Here is a 20,277-nt window from a genome sequence, read left to right as displayed (position 1 = left end):
TAGCTATAACGAGCTTCATCAGTATCATTGCCTCCTGCTACAAGCTGTATTGTGCATTCCAGATTAGATTGGCTCTCTCTCACTAGAGCGTGAATTAGACTTTCTCATTTGCCATGTGTGCTTAAACTGCCTTGAGTATATTTCCAGAAAGCTGCTGTGTTAAAACAATGTATCAAACCGACGATCGATTGTCGAGTTAATTACAGACATGTACAATGGACACCAATGTCGAGGGAGTAAAAGCAATTTTCAGAATGCTTATTTCAATAATTAAATTGTTCACCTATGACAGACAAACATTATTATACTTAACTGCACATAAAAGCGATTTAGGTAAAAACACATAGTAGTGTATTTATCAAATAAAATAATACATTATTACTGACAACATGATAAAATCTATGATTTTCCTATCCAGCCCATACATTTTACAGTAAAGACGAAAGGTGGATTTATAGCTGTTAAAGCTCACCTGAACCGATTAACGCATTTACATAAGCCCTAGGGGAAGGCTTGAAGAGAAGCAGCAGGAAAAAAATGATCTCTAGAATAAAAAATCTTCGGAAGAAAAAATGTTGTAATGCATCCTTTTGTGCGCTAGAGGGAGCTTTTAATCCACAATTGCGAGAGCTGTACGAGAATTTCAGGCTGAATCTCTGCTACAGGAGATACAATGCTAATCTACAATCAATTGAATCTATTGTATGAATTCTGAGCCAATATAAGCTATTCACTAGAGGGAGAAGTTGGAGAAGGTAGATTTCATAGCATATTGCGTTCATAACGCGTGGATTTTTTAATATCAAGAAATTGATTTAATCTTGTTTACTTAAATGTCGCTATGTCTGCGGAATGTTATCAGAAGTATCCCTAGGAGTATAAAATAACAGTCGTTTTTAATGAAACTTCGCTATGGCAATACCTGTACCCGTGCTAATCACATCCATTATCTGCTGTGTTTCCAGCGACTGAAATCTGATCGCAGCTTCCTCTGCGCTTAAGTATTTCCAAAATAAACGACATCTGTCACAAGGCTTCCTTCCAATAATGAGTTACAATGAAAGAATTATCCGTGAAGCGGCTGAAATCTCCTGCTGCTAGAGCTTGTTGTGCTCCTATTGATCCAACTGGTCCGCGCTGCTTGCTTGTCAGTGTGTAATCTGAACACACATACATAGCTCGCCACCACTACCCTTCATTTACTTTGCTACTGCACTTATGTGGTCCCATTAAGTCCCACATTCTTGGAAATAGTTAATGCGTTACCATTTATTGGAATGCATGCTGGGACTTGCAGTTCAACAACAACTGGGGCGCCCCCAAATTTACCAACCCAGGAAAAAGAAATAGCTCCCCCCAACTTTTAGTTACCTATTGTAGATTATACTGGCAGTGTTAATATTATTGACATTCTCACAATAATAGTTGCAGTTAGTGGTGAATGAAGTGATTTGCTTTACAGACAAGCAGTATTTTTCCCCCCATGGTGTAAAGAATATAGAATAATGTACTCTGCTTCCCTACTGTTACCTGTTGGGAAAAAATCGGCTTGGCATAATAAAAAATGAGGTATATGTAATTGTAACTAGACGTGGGTTAGAGTTGGGTGGTAGGATCACTGCCTGTTATTACTGGGTTATTGTGTGTTTAACAAAGCAGCACTGTGATGTATAAATAGCACGTCGTTTCTATAAGGGCTGGGAACACATTTCTGCCAAACCAAGGACAGACTTTTTAAGAAAGAAAAAAAAAAGCGACGCCTGCTTATTAACCTGACTTAAACACCCCAATGTGTTTTAAGCTGCGGTAGTGAGAAAACTAACAAGTCCCACTCGTGACTCACCAGGAAACCAGCAAGCAGATCATAGCTTGCTAGGTTACAAGATGACAAGGAATACATTGATCCATGTGCGTGAGGAAGACAGTCACTCTGTTTCCAGCCTCCTCCCAGTGCCTTCACTCTGCCTGGTGCCACTGATATAATATGAAGTCATTGTGCACTTGCAGTGCTGCTCCTCATCCATCCCCAGTGAGAGCACTCTGCACTTACATACTGAGGGCAATGGATTACATGCACAGAACATAGGGTCTTAGCGACCTGCAATCAAGATGAGACACCTTGAGCACATATTATGACAATGCTGAAGTCAGGCAGCGGGTGATGCATAGATTGCAGTGTGCCTGTTATACATAGTACATATATAATTATGTGCACAACGTACGTAATGCATAGCCAGTTGAGTGATGTAAAAATATTACAATGTCAACTAAACACAAATAGTCTTTGATTAGCCATGCATTCTTACATAATGCTAAATATAAGATAGTACTTGCATGATGTGAACACCACATAGATAATTGTTTTTCCTGGAGGTGGATGTGTGGGTATTTTTTGCTACATAAACATAATATGTTAACCCTTGGTCGTCCTTGAGGTATAAAGTAATCATCCTTGATATGTCAGGGGTATGTTTACTAAGTAAGAAGCAACAATATTTGTTTAATATCAGTATAATTCAATTTACAAAGAACTGAGAGATGATATGTAACCAGGGAGGTTTATTTACATCTATCATTTGTACTTGAGTACTTATACATTATTACTTTGCTGTTCTATATGATACATTATTACTTTGCTGTTCTATATAATACATTATTACTTTGCTGTTCTGTATATTATAGTATTAAGCTGCCATACTCATGTACCCATATGAATGCCCCTCCTGTGTAACTAAAATCATTAAACAGGCCAGTATAGGTTTAGTCATTCTGGCATTACAGGGTTTCCTTTTTTCTAGTGCCAGCAAGTACATTATAAAAGACAAGCAGCGTCTAGTCACAGGCTCCAGTTTCATTGAGGTACTTCCATTTCATTGAATCTTCTCCAGCTTGGGTTCACCTCAGTAGCAGCTTATGCTAGGAACTTTCCCTGGGAATAAAACGTGTTTTGTCGTCAGTAGCAATACTTGGGAGTTCCCTGAGATTATTACACATCTGAGTTCCAGTCCCTAAGGCAATCACTATTTATGTTATGCCCTCAGAGGCTGCTGATATCAACAAGTGTTGCACCTTTTAATGTGCTCTGTGTATTATCACCATGGTGTCTAGTTCTCCCGTGCCATCCTACATGAAGAGCACACAAACACCATCATGTTGATTCCACAGATGCTCAAGGGTTAAATCAACACAGAAACGTTGCAGACATGCAAAACAAATCTACATTACATTGTTCATTCGTATAGATGCTTAAATATATGCTGCTGATAAGAAAGCATAAATGAATAGCAAACTAAATGAAGAGCAACTGAGCTTGGCATTAATACAGTTTAATGGAGAATATAGTCACCAACTACTAGACAAACATCCTCTTCTTTAGCCACATGCATGCACACACAGAATTGTGTGACCATTATGTTGGACTTTATGTCAGAGGACTGTGCAATGTGTTGCAGGTACCAATGGATGTTATGGATTTAAAGGCAGCAAATTATAGATTGAAGTCTTGCAGTATTTGAGGAAGACTCAGAGACAGAATTTACACTAACTTTCATCTGTAACCCAAACCTTTCTGTTGTATAGAGACTGAATGTAGAGGGTGTGTAACACACTGCGAGATGACAGCCCTGCACATCTCCCTCTGCAGCAGCCAGACAGGGAAGATACTCAGAAGTAACTTCATCCTCCTTACTGAATTGCAGCCCTCCTCCCTCCATCCTTGTGTTAAGCAGCAGACAGCGTCTGAGGTCACTGCTATTGCCTTATTTTATGCAAGGCACTTACAAACCTTCCTGCTCCTCTCCTGAGCCCCCTGAGCCCCCCTCCCCTCCTCCCTTCTCACCTTGTGTGTGTATCTGCTCTGCTGAGAGATCACCAGTCGGCTCCATTTCATGTCAAAGGAGGGCTGTGAACTTCAATTGTTCTGCTTTCCATAATAATAAAAATAAATACCCCTACGGCTGCCGGTAACCCTCTCCCAGCATCACATTGATAGAGTTGTGGGGCTGTCAAACAGCTGTGTTTGAGTTAAAGCGCACACATATATATAAACACCAGTTATAAATGATCCTCCTGTACAACTGTTCATTATACACCGAGCTCCTAATGTCAAACCCTGGAGGCAAAGCCACGGATATCGACTTAGAAGACTGGAGAGTGTCCCCTTTCCCCGCTCCCACTACCTCTCTCCCTCCTTCATATGACGCCTCTCTGCTAATTGAGTGACGTCCCTGGGAGGACCCGCCCCTGACTGTTTCCAGCCTCCTATTGGTTGGCAGGAGGAGTGCGCTGCGCAAAAACAGATAAGCTGGGAGCTGAGAGCTCAGACACTGCCAGCAGAGATCACAGGAGCTGGGAGCAAGGGAAGCTCCATGCATGATATCAATGTACAAAAATAAAAGTCACAACACTAAGAAGAATTACAATGGAATCTGTGGAATTTGGAGACTACAGGAAATAAAGTGAAAGATCATATAAAGTCACAGAAGCTTTTTTTTTTTTTCCATTGTGTTACTACAATTACCAAGCTGTGTGCATTTTAATGTAGTCTCGATGCTTATCAATAATTTAAAATCTGTGCATCTTTAGCAGAAACACCATGTGCAGTGGATCTAAGACCTTGTGTGATTTGGACGGGGAAATGACTATCTTAAAACATTAACCCAGGACTGTTTGCTTGGGATTTATCGTTTGCAAAGGACAGTGGAATAAAAGGGGATTGTACTGAATCTCTTGGTGACTGCAAAGAATCCTGATGAGGGGATGCCTCACTTCATCTGCTGTAGTGAGAGCCAGTGCTGAGGAGCTCTATGTGGAAGGAATAAAACAAGTGCACTTTCCTTAATAGATCTATTTTTTATCTTGTACAATTTTTACATCGTGATTTTGCTTCTTTTTTTTTTTTTGGAAATGATTGTTTTATTTTTACTGGCGTGCATTGTGGATGGTCTGCTTTCCCAGCTCTCCTACAAGGTGCAAGAGGAGAGGGACCATGGCACTTTCGTGGGGAATATCGCTGAGGATTTGGGCTTGGACATTACAAAACTCTCCAGTCGCAGGTTTCAGACTGCCCCCAACTCTAGGAGTCCTTACTTGGAGCTCAACCTGGAGAATGGGGTCCTGTTTGTCAAGGAGAAGATAGACAGGGAGCTTATCTGCAAGCAGAGTCCATCCTGCCTTCTTCACCTGGAGGTTTTCCTGGAGAACCCCCTGGAGTTCTTCCGAGTGGAGATTGAGGTGCTGGACATTAATGACAACCCCCCGTCTTTTCCCGAATCTGATATCCAGGTGGAGATTTCTGAGAGCGCCACTCCCGGTACTCGCTTCCCGCTGGAGAGCGCCTATGATTCAGACGTGGGCAACAACTCCCTGCACACCTACGAGATGACCACCAACAGCTACTTCACCCTGGACGTGCAGACACAGGGGGACGGCAACAAGTTCGCCGAGCTGGTGCTGGAGAAGCAGCTGGATAGGGAGCAGCAAGCCCTGCACAGGTATGTTCTGACAGCTATGGATGGGGGCATCCCCAAGAGGACAGGCACCGCTCTGCTCACCATCAAAGTGCTGGACTCTAATGACAACGTGCCTGTCTTTGATCAGCCGGTGTACACAATATCAATGCCGGAGAACTCGCCCCCTGGCACCTTGGTCATACAGCTCAATGCCACCGATCAGGATGAAGGTCAAAACGGGGAGGTAGTGTACTCATTCAGCAGCCACAACTCTCCCCGTGTCCGGGAGATCTTCAGCATAGACCCCAGGACGGGTCGCATGGAGATCGCTGGGGAGCTGGACTACGAGGAGAGCAGCATGTACCAGGTGTATATCCAAGCCAAAGACCTTGGGCCAAATGCGGTGCCCGCTCACTGCAAGGTGTTAGTGAAGGTGTTGGACCTAAATGATAACGCACCGGAGATCACCTTCAGCACGGTGAAGGAAGCGGTGAGTGAGGGCGCCCCTCCGGGCACGGTGGTCGCACTGTTCAGCGTGACTGACAAGGACTCCGAGGAGAACGGGCAGATACACTGCGAGATCCTGGGGGATGTGCCATTCCGACTCAAGTTGTCCTATAAGAATTACTACACTATCGTGACAGACGGAACCCTGGATCGGGAGCTGGTACCTGCCTATACAGTGACTGTCCTGGCCAGGGACCGTGGCTCCCCGCCGCTTAGCTCCACCAGGTCCATACAAGTGCAGGTAGCCGATGTCAATGACAACTCTCCCCGTTTCACCCAGACTGTGTATAATGTGTATGTGACGGAGAATAATGTACCCGGGGCTTACATCTCTGCAGTGAGCGCCACAGACAAGGACGAGGAAGAAAATGCTCATGTTTCATATTACATCTTGGAGTGTGACATCCAGGGCATGTCAGTCTTTACATACGTGTCCATCAACTCTGAGAATGGCTACCTCTACGCTTTGCGCACTTTTGACTATGAGCAGCTCAAGGACTTCAGCTTCATGGTGGAGGCTAAGGATGGGGGCACCCCACCTCTGTCCAGCAATGCTACGGTCAACGTAGTCATCATGGATCAGAATGACAACGCGCCTTCCATAGTGTCCCCCCAAGGCAGGAACGGGACAGCCAAGGAGCTCCTGCCCAGGACGGCAGAACCTGGCTACCTGTTTACACGAGTGGTGGCTGTAGACTCGGATGAAGGTGAAAATGCTCGGTTGACCTACAGTATACTGAGAGGCAATGACATGAGTTTATTCCGCATGGACTGGAGAACAGGTGAACTAAGGACATCACGTAAGATAACTAGTAAAAGAGATCCTCACAGACCATTCGAGTTAGTGGTGGAGGTCAGGGACCATGGACAACCACCATTATCCTCCACCGCCCTAATTCAAGTTCAGATCGTGGACAGCTCCATAGAGAGACAAGGGGGAGACCAGCGGCCCAGCCGCTCCAATGACACAGCGTTAGATCTCACCCTCATACTCATCATCGCCCTGGGCTCTGTCTCCTTCATCTTCCTCCTGGCCATGATAGTTCTGGCTATCAGGTGCCAGAAAGAGAAGAAACTTAACATCTACAGCTGCCTGGCCAGTGACTGCTGTATGTGCTGCTGCTCTTGTTGCAGCAGACAAGGCAGAGCGCGCAAGAAAAAGCTCAGTAAGTCGGATATCATGTTGGTGCAAAGCTCTAATGTGCCCAGCGCTACCCAGGTGCCAGTCGAGGATTCTGGCAGTTTCGGCTCTCACCATCACAATCAGAATTACTGTTACCAGGTCTGCCTGACACCTGAATCTGCCAAAACTGACTTAATGTTTCTAAAACCTTGCAGTCCATCCAGGAGCACAGACACCGAACACAACCCTTGTGGGGCTATAGTGACCGGGTATGCCGACCAACAGCCAGATATTATTTCCAATGGCAGCATCTTGTCCAGTGAGGTAAGACAGACCAATGCCACTTGTCTATTTATGTCACGTACATTGCTGCTGCACTCATTCATTTCCAACTAAGCTACATTTAATAGGTTAACGTTTTAAATAACTTTTCCCTTGTAACCAGATGTTACTGATCCCTTGTTATCTGCAAATCCCTTTCCACGCTCGTTTGCCCAGATAAAATCCGCTATATCTCCATGTACTGTTACATTATCTAGTCCCCCCCCCCCCCCCTTTGACATCCACAATATACAATTGCTTTATTTTTTTTGCCCATACTATACTTTGCCATTTTTGTTTATCCTGTATTGATTTATTCTGGAAGTTACGCACTGTCAATGCCTAGAGTATTTTTTGTTTATATTAAATCAATGCATTCAGTATGAAACAGTTGGTCATAATATATTGTTAATAGCCATGCGGTGTTAGTATATAAACAGAGCTTTGATGTTGAATATTATTTTTTACTTTACTATATAGACTTGCCATTAGAATTCCCTTAGAAAACTGTTGCAGCTTGGAGCTCACATTGCCTGAATGTGAATGAGCCCAGGCTGGCACTGAAAAATTAGGGGGATATTTGTCTGCACATAAATGTCTTAAATTATCCCTATTCGCAGAGTAAACTGTCAACTTATTTATTGAATATGGTCTGAAATCTTTTTGCAAGGGACATGTACAATCTATTGAAAATATTAAATCAATTACCAGTGGAATATGTTGGATTTATATTGTATGTTTTTGAAAAACTGTGGTGTATCGTTGTCAGGAAAGGTAGAAACTGAAAGTATGTATTTGAATTTTATGTAGATCAGTGGTACCCCTTTCTTGATGAAATGAATGTAACCATGTTACATGGAGACTTCACGCATACAGTCAGCAAACAGTCTTTCTTTTATATTTGGCAACCTGTTATCCTTTGCAATCACTGATATTGGTATATGGAGACTTGAACAGTATGTCTGTTGTATACCCCACCCATTTTGTGAGCTTGGTTCTAGGTGCATGTGTCTTTCATGGATTCAAGAAATGCCATCACTCCCAGTGACTGGGGAAGGGGGAGGTGGCTGCCCTTTTATGTTTGTATATTTTCTCCATTTCAACCTATCCCACTGAATCAAAAGCACTCTCAATATTTTATATGCTCCAACTGCTGGAGGCCTAGACATTTCTGTATACACTTCTAATCAATCAGCACAGTAGCTCCAAGCTGTTTTATATTGCTTGAAGTGACATTTAGAGTCAAATTGTGTCTCATTTATTTTGTAGAATAAACACCAACGCACTGAACTCAGTTATCTAGTTGACAGACCACGACGGGTAAACAGGTATGGAATGTGTTTGGGCGTCTCCTTTATATCTTTCATTTGTGTCATTTTGTACAGTGGACATTATTGTGGATAGTAACATTAATTTATTATTCTGTCAACAAAGATCCATCAACTCATTACAAAAATAGGAACATTCTCACTGCAAAATGTGTTAATCAGTCACTGTTACCCAGCAGAAATATTTAAATCTAGAATCTTAAATAATTATGTGGTTAGAATGCAGTAGCTTGCAAAATGACAGGTATTATTATTATTATTATTATTATTATTATTATTATTATTATTATTGTTTATTTATATCTAGAATGCAACAGGTTTGCCATTGTTTTGCCCTCACCTGCCCTGCTGTTTGTGGTATTTTCTGTATTAGTCTGTTGAGGGGAAATATAATACTTCTATCAGTGTCACAAAGTACAACTATTTAGTGCAGTTCCCCTTATGTCCATAAGATGGCAGAAGAATATTTGATTTGCTCTTACTCCTTAATACTGTGCTGTTTGTGTTTGCAGTTCTGCATTCCAGGAAGCAGACATAGTAAGCTCTAAGGATAGTGGGCACGGAGACAGTGAGCAAGGAGACAGTGATCATGACGCCACTAATCGAGGTCAATCCTCTGGTAAGTCTGATAAGAGGAAGAATCAAGAATTGGTTCTTTATCCCCTTAGTAGTAACATGTGCCGCAATCCCCAAATACTTTATACTGTATGTATATTTTATGCCAATCCAAGTTCATAGGAAGTACTCTGTGACATACACACTTGATGAATATTATAGTGCATTAACCTTTTCTGTATGTGACACGTATAAATATATGTGCTATGAGAAATACCAGAAATCAGGATTGTGTGACATTATCCCGCTAATCTTGAACTAGTTAATCATTATTTGACAGTATCATGTACAGTACACTCCAACACAGTGATGGGCAACAGGCAGCCCTCTGGGCCTTCACCAGCTCCTTCATGCTTTGATGTCAGAATTAATTGTGTCAGCTTGTAACACTTTTTTCGATCTTACAATAAAATGCCTGCTGATACGTTATTATAGATAGGTGTCTCTTTCTTTCATTAAATCATCACTGAGATCAAGGGGGATGTGCGACCCCTGTGAAGGTTAGAGGACCTCCCTATGTGACCTCCGAAGTGCATCAGGTTGCCTATCCCTGCTCTACGGTTTTACCAAGTATATCTGGAATAGGTTGTTCTAATACCACATCCCCTATGCATTATGTATGTGTGTATATAGCCATACACACATGCATTACTATATATATATATATATATATATATATATATATATATATATATATGTATAATCAAATAAAAGACGGTGCACTAAATTCAAAAATAGCTTTGCACATAGCTTTATAAAGAAGATAAATCCACAATTGTTCCAAAAACTAGAACAGACCAGCACCAGTCATGAAAAAAACATTACACATATAATGAAAAAAGATGAAAATGCATCACAATGTCACGTCCTGCCCAACAGTCGCTTCAGTACATCATGCTTTGAAAGCAGGGCATGATATTGTAATTTATTTTCATCTGTTCTTATTACATTACTAATTTTATTTTCACGACTGGTATGTGCTTGTGTGTGTGTGTATATATATATATATATATATATATATATATATATATATATATAGCTATTTTGGGTGTTTCTTTAGTGAAGAATATACAATTTGTTTAGTAACTCACATTTAAGCTACAATTCAATAGTTTTGAATAATTTTGACTTGCTAGACCCACTCCCATGATCTTCAATACATGCCATAATTGAGGCCAATGTCTATAGAAATGCGCTCCAGCTGTCCCCACGCTTGCCTTCTCTTCCTCTGAGTGCTGATATACACACTATTACCCCTGGCTAGTAACAGGCACTAGGCAGAATTTATGAAGCAGACGTTGCTGAAGATATGAGAGCTTCTGTTTTGGCCTTTGCCTTGTGTGCAGTTTGCTGCATTGTGTGTGTGCTCCGGTGATGGGAAATCTTTTGAATAGAAAAGGCTATACTGCAGGCCCCCTTCTATTTTTACAAGTCATTAATATGCAGGCCTAATGAGAGTTCAGGAAAGCCAAGAATCCCTGGAGGTGGCTGCTCCTTGTGGGACTTCATGCTAAAATGAACAGAGCGTCTATTTAATGTCTGAGAACCCGCACACTAACTAAGGCTTGCCAGAAGTTTACATTCAGCACAGAGAATCCTTTATTTGCCTATATGTGGGGCCCTGATTTATTGTTGTCCTGACTTAAAGAGATCTGTCTCGACCTATTTTATTATAAAGCACGTTATTAATGTAAGCGTTTGAATGGGGCTTAGCAGCCAGACAGTGGTCGTACTTTGTTATATTTTTTTCTCAGGTTTTTTTTTAAAGCTGTTAACCCAGTGAAGCTGTAAGAGAAAGGTTAGTTTACCAGCATAATAGTTTGTAATTAAGAAGCACAGAATATTTAATTGGCATCTGTTATGCAGATCAACAATACACAGAAAATATATGCCTTTGACTAATTAAAAAAAAAATGTAATTAGACTTATGCAAGCCTGGTTCCCAGATGCCGCAATAGGCAACAAGTCATTTTACAGGTAATACTTGGATATTAAATAACTTATATATTAACACTGCAAAAAATGTAGCTGAATGCATGCAAATGTAAAATACTTACTCATCAGCCGATAAATGAAGTGGAAGGATACACTAGGGAGGGTGTTAACACCCCACTAATATTACATATAGATATTATTTATTCATGTGTAAAATCCCATGAGACAAAGGTAGTAAACAGCAGAATTACATTTCTCATCACATGTTATAGCTTCCAAACAGGTAATATTGACTAATTAGACAAATTTGTTTAAAAGTGACAGTAAAGTCAGTCATTAGAGGAAGTGTGGTATTCACCTGTTACTTCTCAGTAATGAAAAGTCTCACTTCTATGTATGACAGATAGATGGATGGTTGGATGGATGAGTGGATAGATGGATGGTTAGATAGACAGAGATATATAGAGATAAATAATAGAGAGGGAGAGAATATATAGAGAGAGAGAAATAATAGAGAGTGGGAGTGGGAGTGAGATGATAGATAGATAGATAGATAGATAGATAGATAGATAGATAGATAGATAGATAGATAGATAATAGAGAGAGGGAGAGAGAGAAATAAAATAGAGTGAGAAAGTGAGAGAGATGGATATGAGAGAGGATAGATAGATAAATAGATAGAGTGATAAATAATCGAGTGATAAATAATAGGGAGGGAGAGGGAGAGGATAGAGAGAGAGAGAAATAATAGAGAATGAGAAAGTTAGAGAGATGGATATTAGACAGAGAGGCAGATGATAGAATATAAATAATAGAGAGAGGGAGTGGGAGAGAGAGGATAGATAGAGATATATATAGAGATATAGATAGATAGAGAGATAGATAGATAGATAGATAGATAGATAGATAAAAAGATAGATAGATAGATAGATAGATAGATAGATAGATAGATAGATAGATAGATAGATAGATAGACAGATGATAGGTAAGGTTTTTCTCCAGTTAGGCAGATCTGTGTCATTTTCAATGACCAATCAGAGAAGGAGGACATTTAAAAAAAATGTTTTTTTATTTTTTTCCTAACCTTATTGAGATAAAACAAATGAAATAAGTAAACTAATAAAATAAATAAACAAAGATCCACACTGTTAGGTAAAACCCCTCCATAACTTGTTACTAATAGATTTTAAGGTATACTATGTCTGTAGATAATCCCATTGATCTGTTGTTTCTACTAAGAAAAATAAATAAAATCAAATCAAAATGTGACCAAATGGTGTTAAAGAAGTTGAAAGTGTGGGTCTGTTATCATCCATTTGTTGCTTCTCTTTATATGACCTTTTAGCTGACAATAATACCTTGTGACCACTATGGGAGGTTAATTGTTAATTTGTAATATAAGTGATTATTTAACACATGATACATTACTAGGTGGAATAGGTGGGGAATGCCACAATTGCTGATTTCCCTAATTTCAAAGTAAATTTCTATAGTCATTCTTATAAACCAAAAAGGTGCAATTGATGGTGGTTTACAAGTCGTGTTAATCGGTTACAAATTATGTTAACCTTGCCGGGTCCTTATTTATAGCGTGCAGCCAACTATAACATCAGCTACGGTTGCTACTAAGTTTTTGTGAAGGGAATGACTTAAAGCTTCTGTAGAAGCTGTGATTTGTGTTAGAATATAGAATATGCATGTCAGTAGAAATATGATGTGTTATCATTGATGTCAGATAATTTGCTCTTCTTGGCAATTTTATGGTCCATTTAGTGAGTGGACATTAATTTATAACTTAAGTCTACCTGTAGTCTCTCAATTTCTCTGGCCACTGGTCTAGAGCTATGGTTTAATATGTTCAACATTGCAGTGGGCTATTGAGCACCATGGTTTGTGATTTTAAATCAGACATGCTTTGAGACCAACACAGTCTGCATGAATCTGGAATTCAGAGAAACGAGGACTGGCCTGCAGCTATCCTCCTGTGCTGAGGACGAATATAGTTTCAGTATAAATACCTCCAACGTAATGAAATGATTGAGTTAGACAACTCATTTAGAAATAATTTAGACTTTACTCAGCCACTGATCAGCCCTGCTCCACCACACAGGCTCGCGCAAGTTATTTCCATAATGTGAAATCACAGTTTATGATTTGCAAGGCCATAAAGACATAATATCAATCATCTATCAATAAGAAAACCAAAACACATTTTATTGCAATCACTAATAGACATGGCTAGTTTATCTTTTCGGCAGTAAAGTGAAATTGCATTGAGAGAAAGACCATTTGGGTGAATTAATTATAAAATAACAGTTGCTAAGATACTCCACCGACTTCACATGATTATATCATTTACTTCTAACTTCTTAGTCCACAAAAGTGTGCTATATAAATTAAAGGCAAATAAAAGCCAATGAACTCATAACAAATTCAAAAATTGTTTGTCGTCTTCTTTATGAGCATGGCGAAATGTCAGCACGTTTGTTATTTCACGCAGTTGTGCATCATATCAATAGATTAACTGAACCGTATACCAGGAATAGGTTTGTGGGCTTTACGTGAATATAAAGACATAATTTAGTCCTTTATTTATTCTATCTAATCCCATCACTTTAACCATATGACACGCCCACTTGGAGACACATTGAAATTGTGTTAAATGTGTTATGCACAATTTGCACAAGTGCTGTAAAGTGATCCTAAAAAAAAACTTTATACGTTTCCATTGCTTACAGTTTCACAGCATTTTATCGATTGATAAATAGCAGCACGTATTATTATCTAGACAGTAACGACCCAATGTATGGTGTTTGCACCTCTCTCATTCTGTCTGAATCCAAACTACTTTTCCCACCCTCTCCTCACTAGTATATTCAAGCCCTTTGCCCTTCTCCCAGGGAGAGGGAACAATGTCTCATGAATACATGTCACTACTTGCATAAAGTGCTATTCAGTAGAAGTTGATTTAAAATCTGTAATTTATTTTAATGGCCTTTGCTTCCATTCCCTTAAAACCAACAAAGCCTGACAGTTGGCAATCATAATGTTACATATCTTTCTCTCTTTTCCTTATCTCATTCTCACTCTCTTCTCCCCTTGTCTGACTTCCTCACTAGGTATATCTTTTATCTAGTCTGTCCAATTATCTTTGCATCTCAATTTTAACTCACTGTTGCTAATAATTCATGTCGGCGTCTCTTGTAAGAAAACGTTTAAATTTACACTAAACTGTGAATTGTGAAGCATAGTCAATCATCAGTTAGCAGAAAGGTTTCGTCAAAAAAATCCTTCCAATTATTGAGTGCCTTCTCTTCTCATTGTTTTTATTTGCACTGCGGAGTATAAAAGATTGAACTTGTAGGTTTCTGTATAAAACGCTTTATGTTTCTTGTATCCGCCTTCTCGCCCCTTCTACGATTCTTTAATCCCAGCTGCAGTTCACGTCTGCATTCTTCAACAGCTCACTGATCAGTAATTTATTTCCAGACTTCTGCATACTTATTATCAATGGAAGGTTAGAATTCAAGGCAGAGTTACTATGTGCTACATTGCTTAATTTAAAATAAAAGTCATTACAAAGTGAGATTAATCTGTAATAATAGCTCTTCCATTTGCTGCCCTTTACCACTTGTTGATGATTCTGCTTTTTTTTTATTTTCACAAAGTGCATTTATGGCACTGAGATGACACAGACAGGTAACATTCTGAATCTAATTATAAGATATGGCGCCTGTTGAATATTAAACACGTATTATAACTGAATCAATGGGAAGGCATTATTTAATACATAACCACCACATAAAATCAATTGTTAACAAGACAGAGGTTATTCGTTCACGTAGACACACTATATATATATATATATATATATATATTGATGTTTGATTAAACAGGTTAGTGTTTAGTAGATAGTCTATAGTACAGGACAGAACACATGGAATATATCTAAACTCTACAATATATTGTAAAGGGATGTGTCTTTCCCCTCTAATCTTTACAAAACAATTCCCACTACCTCTACCTCAAAAACACCTGATGTGTATACATGGTTCTCCTACCTTGTACCAAGCCTTGTATTATATTTATACAAAGCTCTGTGTACACAGTTGGCATGGGGAGGCACATTAGCATACATATGGCATTGTGTACACAAGCATTACTGCACAATCCCGATTTATACACAACCCCACAGAGCATATCATTGTGCAAATCAATCAGAAGCCTTGTGCCTCATACACCAAACGTTTCATTGCTGTACTTTCAGCTGGCAAACAGCGACAAACGGAGGTTATATATTTGAAAAACACATTCCTTGGTGTCATATTTAATTTAGACACTACTACTCTTTGAAATACAGTGTATTGTAATATCTTCCAGTGCTGCTTACAACATTCGTAGTAAGAAAATAATAGCAGACTAGCATTTAAATGTACAGAATAAAATATGATAGGAAAGAAGCGTATTTAAAATCACTTCACATATACTTAGAAAGGCAGATTGAAATCAATCGTTCGAAATGCCGTGTGTCACTTAAAAGTCTTAATAGGTTTAGAGGACATGGGGGAGAACAGCTGCCTGAAGCTGGTAAGGACAAGCGTTTGCTGAAAGAGATCTAGAGATCTGTCAATAGTATCAGCATCGACATCTCACCTTACAAGAACACTGAATTCAGCTAATCATGGTCATTTGCAACTGGAATTCACTCAATCACAATAACAGGAGACGTGCTAGAAATCCATATAGGGCCCTACATACTTTTCAAGCTTTAAGAGTAGTAAAATAGAGATATTGGATATATTTTAGTTTCGATAGATAGGTAGATAACAGATAAGATTTTCTACAGTTAGCAGATCTGGGTCACTTTTCACGACCAATCAGATAAAAAAAATATTTTAAATCTTATTTTTTTTCTGAATCATGATTGAGATTTGGAAATAAACAAATATCCACACCTTAGTTAAATTTCCTCATTATACATAGCATATTACTGACATCCTGGCTTTGATACTTCGTACAAAATTCACCAAATTAAATACCAGTCACCCAAGTGGACACTGTGCTGTATAAATGAATAAATCAGCTGATTATCATTGACTTTTCTGGTGCGCTCAGGCTCCTGACTGGCCAGTATATTTTTAATACGGCCTAAAGGCCAGGGGCTGGATTCTCTCTTCTAAATTCCATGATATATTGTTCTAGTCTGCAGTGACTAATTGTGATACTCAGATGTTGTGCTATATAGCATTACTCATTGGCCTGTGAGATATATGGAGACTTTGATAAATGGACCTTTAATACACCAAACAAATAAGCTAATAACTGATTATCTTTCATGAAACTAAGAAAACATTACAATGAAGATTACAGGTGATCACGTCATGATTTTTTTAAATATGTCTATTAATACAGAAGTCATAGAGCATAAGTGCTTAACACTCAAACATTCCAATTCATTCATTGATTTTTACTATTAGTCATCTTAGCAGTCTACAACATTGATTTTCTTCATACCAGGCCAGATCTAAAGATATGTGCGCTGATGAATACGGGTGTAGGTCTGCTCTACTCTACTACACAGAACACTGCAGGATACGTCCAATACATATGTGGAATGTAAATACTCAAAAGAACACAAACAAAAAACAATTGAATTAATGTCACCTGGTAATAATATAGGAATTAATGACAAAACATTAAACACTAAAAAACACTTGTTCCATGAAATACATTTCTTAGGATGGTATTAATATTTACTGTACATAAACTACAGTTGCTACTGATTGCATACACCTGTTATAGCATGCATGCGCAGCCGTCATCATTAGTAAGCGGCACTTAGACTAGCTCTGTAGCTGGAGCAAGAGATACCCCTGAAAAACAAGTACTTTTGAGATGCGCAGAGCTTGGATCGGCAGCTGCTACATGCTTGCGATTGGCACGCCCTTACTGTACATTGGCTACAGCCAAACGCACCTTCTGCGCCCTGTTACCTCCCTTAAATAGTAGTAAGTGTCCTTAGCGCTTGAAGATGAATAGAACATGGCTGCATTCTGTGGTGTATGAGCCAGTTCTGGGTATGCGCAGATTGATTTTTCGGATTGTACGCACAAAATTGCCATTTACGTTCCTTGATGAATCAGGCACACCGTGTTTATTTTAATTTTCACCAAGACCCTACAATGACAAATGCATTTTGTTAGACTGTTTTCTTCTTTTTCCCTTTGAATCACATAGGACATTGTAAACAAATCATGAATGCTATTTGATTCGGTAATAATAAGCAGGTCAATACTACTTCTGTATGAAGAATTTGTAGATGCCATTGCCTGCATTGATGAAAGCTCACTCTATGCTTTGCCCTCTGTAGGCGCTGATCTGTTCTCGAACTGTACGGAAGAATGCAAGGCCCTGGGTCACTCGGACCGCTGCTGGATGCCTTCTTTTGTACCATCTGGTGACGGCCGCCAGGCGGCAGATTACCGCAGCAACCTTCACGTGCCCGGCATGGACTCGGTTCCGGACACTGAAGTGTTCGAAGCACCCGAGGTGCCTCCAGGAGGGGAGAGATCTTTTTCCACCTTCGGTAAAGAGAAGGCACTACAAGGGCTGGCGGGAGTGGGAAACGGGAGTGGAGGAGGTAGTACACAGGAGAGGAAGGAGCTGGACGGCCTGCTCTCCGGCACCAGAGCGCCTTACAAGCCCCCCTATCTGAGTAAGTACTTTATAACTCCTCTAAGACCATAGGCATGGGATAGTGGGCTGCCAGTCACCCAGGATGGAAATTAAGCTCATTATGTAAAATGAAGCAATTTGCTTCCAATTTATTAGATATATTAAACTTGCAAGACACATCTATTTGTACAAGTGAAACTAAAGCTTGAGTGTTTTATTATTAATTCATATGAATTACATTATAGAATCTTAGCTTCTCCTGACTGGAGGTTGCCATGATAATGTGTTTCAAAGTGGTGAGTTCTGTGCTGTATCTACTGATGGCATGAAAATGAAATGATCACTGAAATACTTTCCTCTCACAGTTTATTATTTAAGTGTATTATGTAAATAATAAGTAATTAGTAAACACACAATACTCCTAAAATTTTAATTTACTCATTTGTTGATTAGAGCCATTGATACAGTATGTAGGATAGACTTCTTCAGGAACATAGCTGCAGGCCTCTAGCAATTTTTGAACTAAACTTTTTTGACATTCAAGAAAGACAATGCGTTATCCTCATATCCACATATCTAAATACTTATTTTGTGTTTGATTCCACTTTAAAGGATAATTTCTTACAAAACTGAAAACTCACCTTGTTTGATGTTTTATAAAGGTCAGCTGGTCTCCCGGCATCTTCCACACACCTGTTACTGCCCTTCTGCTACTTGCTCCTTTCCTGTTGGCAGTGTGCTGTCAGTGCACAAGATGTTGTTTGCTTATTATACTGGGTCTGTAGGTGTGAGGAAAGTCCTGTGATGTCTGCTGCATTCTCCTTGCTCTTGTAAACCCAGATTTTACTGGCAACATGCTGCCAGAGGGAGTGAGCAGGAGTCAGAAAGATGCCAAGGGAACCACTGACCTATGTGATAGCTGGACTCCTATTAAGTAAATTTTGAATGGGGTATAATACACCACTCAAAGTTGAATTTTCAGTTTTTGGTGAAATTTTTCTTTGATGGGTACAGAAGGAGGTGGGGGGCAATGGAGGTGATGCCCTTTTAGTGCTGCTCCAATTAGCAGCAGAGCACATCTATATTAAGATTTTTAGGACAGGAGACAAATTTATGGACTGTCTTACTTATCTGTCACATGCTCTGTAATCCATATTTGCCTACTTTTTAAATCTGTACTCCAGGAGATCGGAGTTCAGATCATGTAACAAAGGGTAGAAGGGGGCATGTCGACGTCATTGTGTCACTATAGCCCCGCCCCTACCATAAAATACAAAAATCCCAGGTATTGAGTAGTGGGGGGAGGGGGGGGGGAAGCATAATGACATGATTAAGCCCCACCCCCGCTGTTCGATTGCCATTGTCCAGGGTCTGGGTGTTTCCGCGAAATTCTGGGAGGGTAGGCAAGTATGCTGTAATCTTTTTCACTGTTTGGAAAGTGAAATCTACATTCCGGGCAATTGGAGGGATTTTGAGTGACAGATGAGCCAGGTCATGTGACTAGCTGGAGTGGGAGGGGAATGAATTTCATGCACTATAGAAGGGAGGATGAAATTAAACCATCAAGCATGGAGAAACTTAGACAGGTAAGTCAGACAGAGAGAGAGAATTGGCTATAACATAATTATTATATGTTTTAATAATAATTAATATAGTTATACAATTTTTATAATATCACTCCAAAAATATGTCTTGTTTTCTTATGACACTTCTACACAGGGTAGAGCCGCTGTAGTGTGTTTAAAGTAAACTTTATAATACACTTTGTTAAATAATTATATGTGTATTAAAACATATAAAACCTTTTTTGTTTAAAATGAATTGGTTAAAGTAGCATTATTGAGCTACATTTTGTCAAACTGTAACATTAGTTCAGGGGCAGATCTAGAGAATACTTCTACCCGGGGCGATGTAGGGGGGGCGATTTAGGCCCCGTCCCCTTTTTGACACCTGAGGCTGCCAGCGGCTGCACACTATGTGCAGGTCCGTTCAGCAGTGACAGGTAGGGACAGTGTGCTGCCAGGATGCTCTGATTGTGTTTAAAACACAATCAGAGCGGCCGGGCAGCACACTGTCCCTGCCTGTCACTGCTGAACGGACCTGCACATAGTGTGCAGCCGCCGGCAGCAAGCCCCTGCTAGGGGAGGGGGAGGACGGGGGGGGGGGGGGGGGGGGGGGGCGATCGCCCCTGGATCCGCCACTGCATTAGTTGTGGATCCATATCTGTAACTAATGGATTGGGTTTGTTCACTTTTCTACCACATTGTTTACACAATACTGATACTATATTTTGGGATTGATGTTAAGAAACATGTCAAATATA

At 39.8% G+C, this 20,277-nt stretch overlaps 1 protein-coding gene and 1 long non-coding RNA gene across 3 annotated transcripts in view; one reads left to right on the top strand and one right to left on the bottom strand.

Moving 5' to 3' along the window:
• Positions 1-2,542: 2,542 nt before the first annotated feature.
• On the bottom strand, positions 2,543-4,160 carry LOC142105617 (uncharacterized). Its single transcript, XR_012679710.1, has 2 exons — positions 3,839-4,160; positions 2,543-2,929 (listed from the first exon to the last, which is right to left on the bottom strand). It is a non-coding gene; the product is annotated as an uncharacterized LOC142105617 (long non-coding RNA).
• A 162-nt stretch (positions 4,161-4,322) lies between these two features.
• The window catches only part of PCDH10 (protocadherin 10), a 50,872-nt gene continuing 34,917 nt past the window's right edge, over positions 4,323-20,277 (top strand). For both annotated transcript variants that reach the window (XR_012688661.1, XM_075199834.1), the window contains exons 1-4: positions 4,323-7,404; positions 8,671-8,729; positions 9,242-9,348; positions 17,650-17,994. Coding sequence is in view for 1 of the 2 variants with exons in the window: in XM_075199834.1 (XP_075055935.1) it covers positions 4,906-7,404; positions 8,671-8,729; positions 9,242-9,348; positions 17,650-17,994 (3,010 nt within the window). In the remaining variant the exon portion in view is untranslated. The remainder of the gene's footprint in view (positions 7,405-8,670; positions 8,730-9,241; positions 9,349-17,649; positions 17,995-20,277) is intronic.

This window comes from Mixophyes fleayi, chromosome 1, assembly GCF_038048845.1.
Source record: "Mixophyes fleayi isolate aMixFle1 chromosome 1, aMixFle1.hap1, whole genome shotgun sequence".
NCBI lineage: Eukaryota > Metazoa > Chordata > Amphibia > Anura > Limnodynastidae > Mixophyes > Mixophyes fleayi.
This window is presented reverse-complemented; position numbering and strand designations above follow the sequence as displayed.